This window comes from Penaeus japonicus, unplaced genomic scaffold, assembly GCF_977035675.1.
Source record: "Penaeus japonicus unplaced genomic scaffold, GWHDUDI00000001_assembly GWHDUDI00000040, whole genome shotgun sequence".
Lineage (NCBI taxonomy): Eukaryota > Metazoa > Arthropoda > Malacostraca > Decapoda > Penaeidae > Penaeus > Penaeus japonicus.
The window spans coordinates 10,549,779-10,552,278 of record NW_028234442.1 but is presented as its reverse complement, the minus strand read 5'-3'; the positions used below and the strand labels follow the sequence as shown (position 1 = coordinate 10,552,278).

Below are 2,500 nucleotides of genomic sequence, written 5' to 3'. Positions count from 1 at the left end.
AGTATCTGTACTGAACCATTAACCCTAAATCAAAACTAAGATTTCATATCTGTTCGATCTGTCCTCGTCCGCATAGGGCTCACATATCACCATAATCTTCAATATTCGATGCATTTTCTCTTATCAAAGACAACTTCCGATTAATTAAGAAACGAATGACATTTCTAATAAATAACTGATAGCAATGATAACATGTTCTAGCGCAACATTGAATCGAGCCTCTTGCGTGGTTTTTACAGCGTTTAAGGTCTTGCTGTGTCCGCATGTCGACGATAATGGCTGGAATCATGTCTCAGCTGGTCATCACTGGGACAACGACCCTTTTATCTCGACCCTCAAGCTCCCTCCCAACCCTCTTCCTAATTTCCTGCTTGTCTCTTGCCTTCAGTATATTTTGTCTATTCTATGGGCTTGCATGACGGCCCAAGACATCAAGTCACTCGTGACACTTTGGTGACTAAATGTGGTGCCTACAGAGAACTATGTCTGGTGAGCAGTATCAAATGGTATTGCTTGGACAACGGAGACCATCGGCACCACAAGGCTTGCTCTACACGTCCCTTCTGCCGTCTTCAGGGCCTACCAAGCTCTCTTATACTGCCGACCCCAGTAATGAAAACGGTTCCCTCTCTCGTTACTGTTCTCGTGCTGCCAACATCGTCTGGAGTGACCTGGATGGAGCTCCTCTCACTACCCACAGAAAAGCATCACGAGTTTTGCCCGATCTGGACGAGGTAGAACCTGTACCCACGCACAAACCACGTCGAGCCTCTCGGGCCCATACTACAAACTTAGCAGACCTAGATGCTATTCCCTTCACATACCGCCGAGCCACGAGGGAGGAGAAGAAAGAGTATGGTGACAGTTACGCAGTTATGCCGTACGAACCAGTAGTAATTGATGAGACTTTAGACACAAAACCAATTTGCAGATCAGACACTGTTGCTAATCTCCTTGACAAATACACAAACTTTTCAACTAAACGAGAGTTTGGATACCGAGGCCCGAACAGCGCTTGGTCACGCCACATGGGTGAAACACACGCCTTTGTCTCGACTCTCCCCGACTCCGCAGATGACTCCTTGGATGATCCCAAGCGATCCCATTCTAGAAGTGGACCGCCTATGCCAGCTGAGAACGACCTCACAGGTCTTCCAAGGTCTCGGGAACATTCCCGTTCTCGCACTCCTCGAGCCCTCTCAAGCGGCAGAGAGATTTCCGCCATCTCGAGAGACTCCTCTGTGCTGTCCAGAGAAGAGCCCGTGAGACCATCTGAGGTAGTCCGAAGTTATGACAATGCTTACACCTCACGGGACAGCCAAGTCAGCCTTGGGCGTGACAGCTCCATGTCTCACAACCGTTCTCGCTTCTCAGATATTTATGAGGAAGATGAAGACGAAGTTTTACCTCCTCTGCATGAGCGAATTCAGAGGCGAACAGCAGCGCTTGAACTAAAGGATGACACAGACATCAATCTTCCCAAGGCCCGACCTGGAGGAGCTCTAGAGCGGTACAGGCAAGGGAGAGCGCGAGAAGCGCAAGGCCTTTATGACTTCGAGGATACAAACGGGCTAACGGAGGAGAGTAGCAGAACTTCTAGGGCGAAGAAAGCCCCAAGCATTCGTTCTCAAGATCCCTACGGCAGAAACTCCCAAGAGCCCTCTTACCAGCCTCGACAAGATCCCTATAGCCGAGGTGTTCATGACTCATACGGCCGTTCTCTATCAGACCCACACGGTCGAGCTGGATACGACCCATACGACTGGACCGGCCAGGATCCGTATGGTCGACCTTCACAGGACATGTATGGAAGAGCCCCACCTGATCCTTACAGTCGAGGATTCCACGACCCGTATGGCCGAGGTCCTCCTCCTCCTGATCCATACGCTCGGGCTCCCATGGGACTTTATGGGCGGCCTCCCGCAGATCCCTACGGGTATCAGGATCCCGTTGGACGAGTCTCCCAAGACGTTTATGGGCGCGGGCGGATGGCGGATGACGGTTACGCCGGCAAGTACAGTCGAGGGGCTCAGGACAGCTACGAAGACGAAAGTCGGCAATACGGCGGTTTGAGCGCACGACGAACGCCATATAGCAGTGCATCAGAAAGCCACAGTCATGGTGGTGGGTATGGGTTAAGCAGACCTAGTTATGGTAAAAAATATGAAGATTTCGATGACGACGACGAACCAGACGACGCCTACACCACCCAGCGACGGCCGACAGCGATGTCACATTATGACGGGGAACGCAGCCTCACTCCCCGGCAAGAGGAGCGACAGAGGATCTCCATCCTTGCCAACAAATACTTAAAAGGCTCAGCGCTTCCGGATGACTGATGACTTATCTTGATATATATATATATATAATCAATAAGCTACTGATTATTTAAAGTTTACTAAAAAAAACAAAAAAAAAACAGAAATCGTGTAAAGTGTATAAATGAAGAATGCGTTAAGTTTAAAACCAGAAAATATTCAAGCCCTTCTTCAGCCTATGA

The 2,500-nt window shown here is 49.5% G+C and overlaps 2 protein-coding genes across 2 annotated transcripts in view; both read left to right on the top strand.

The window, feature by feature from the left end:
- Window positions 1-2,500, top strand: part of Obsc (Obscurin) — a 210,449-nt gene that overhangs the window by 71,125 nt on the left and 136,824 nt on the right. The window lies entirely within an intron of this gene.
- Window positions 1-2,500, top strand: part of LOC122256809 (uncharacterized) — a 17,339-nt gene that overhangs the window by 13,847 nt on the left and 992 nt on the right. The window contains exon 2 of the mRNA XM_043021761.2: window positions 477-2,500. This exon is cut by the window's right edge and continues 992 nt beyond it. Within this exon, the coding sequence (XP_042877695.2) occupies window positions 477-2,339 (1,863 nt within the window). The 3' untranslated portion in view covers window positions 2,340-2,500. The remainder of the gene's footprint in view (window positions 1-476) is intronic.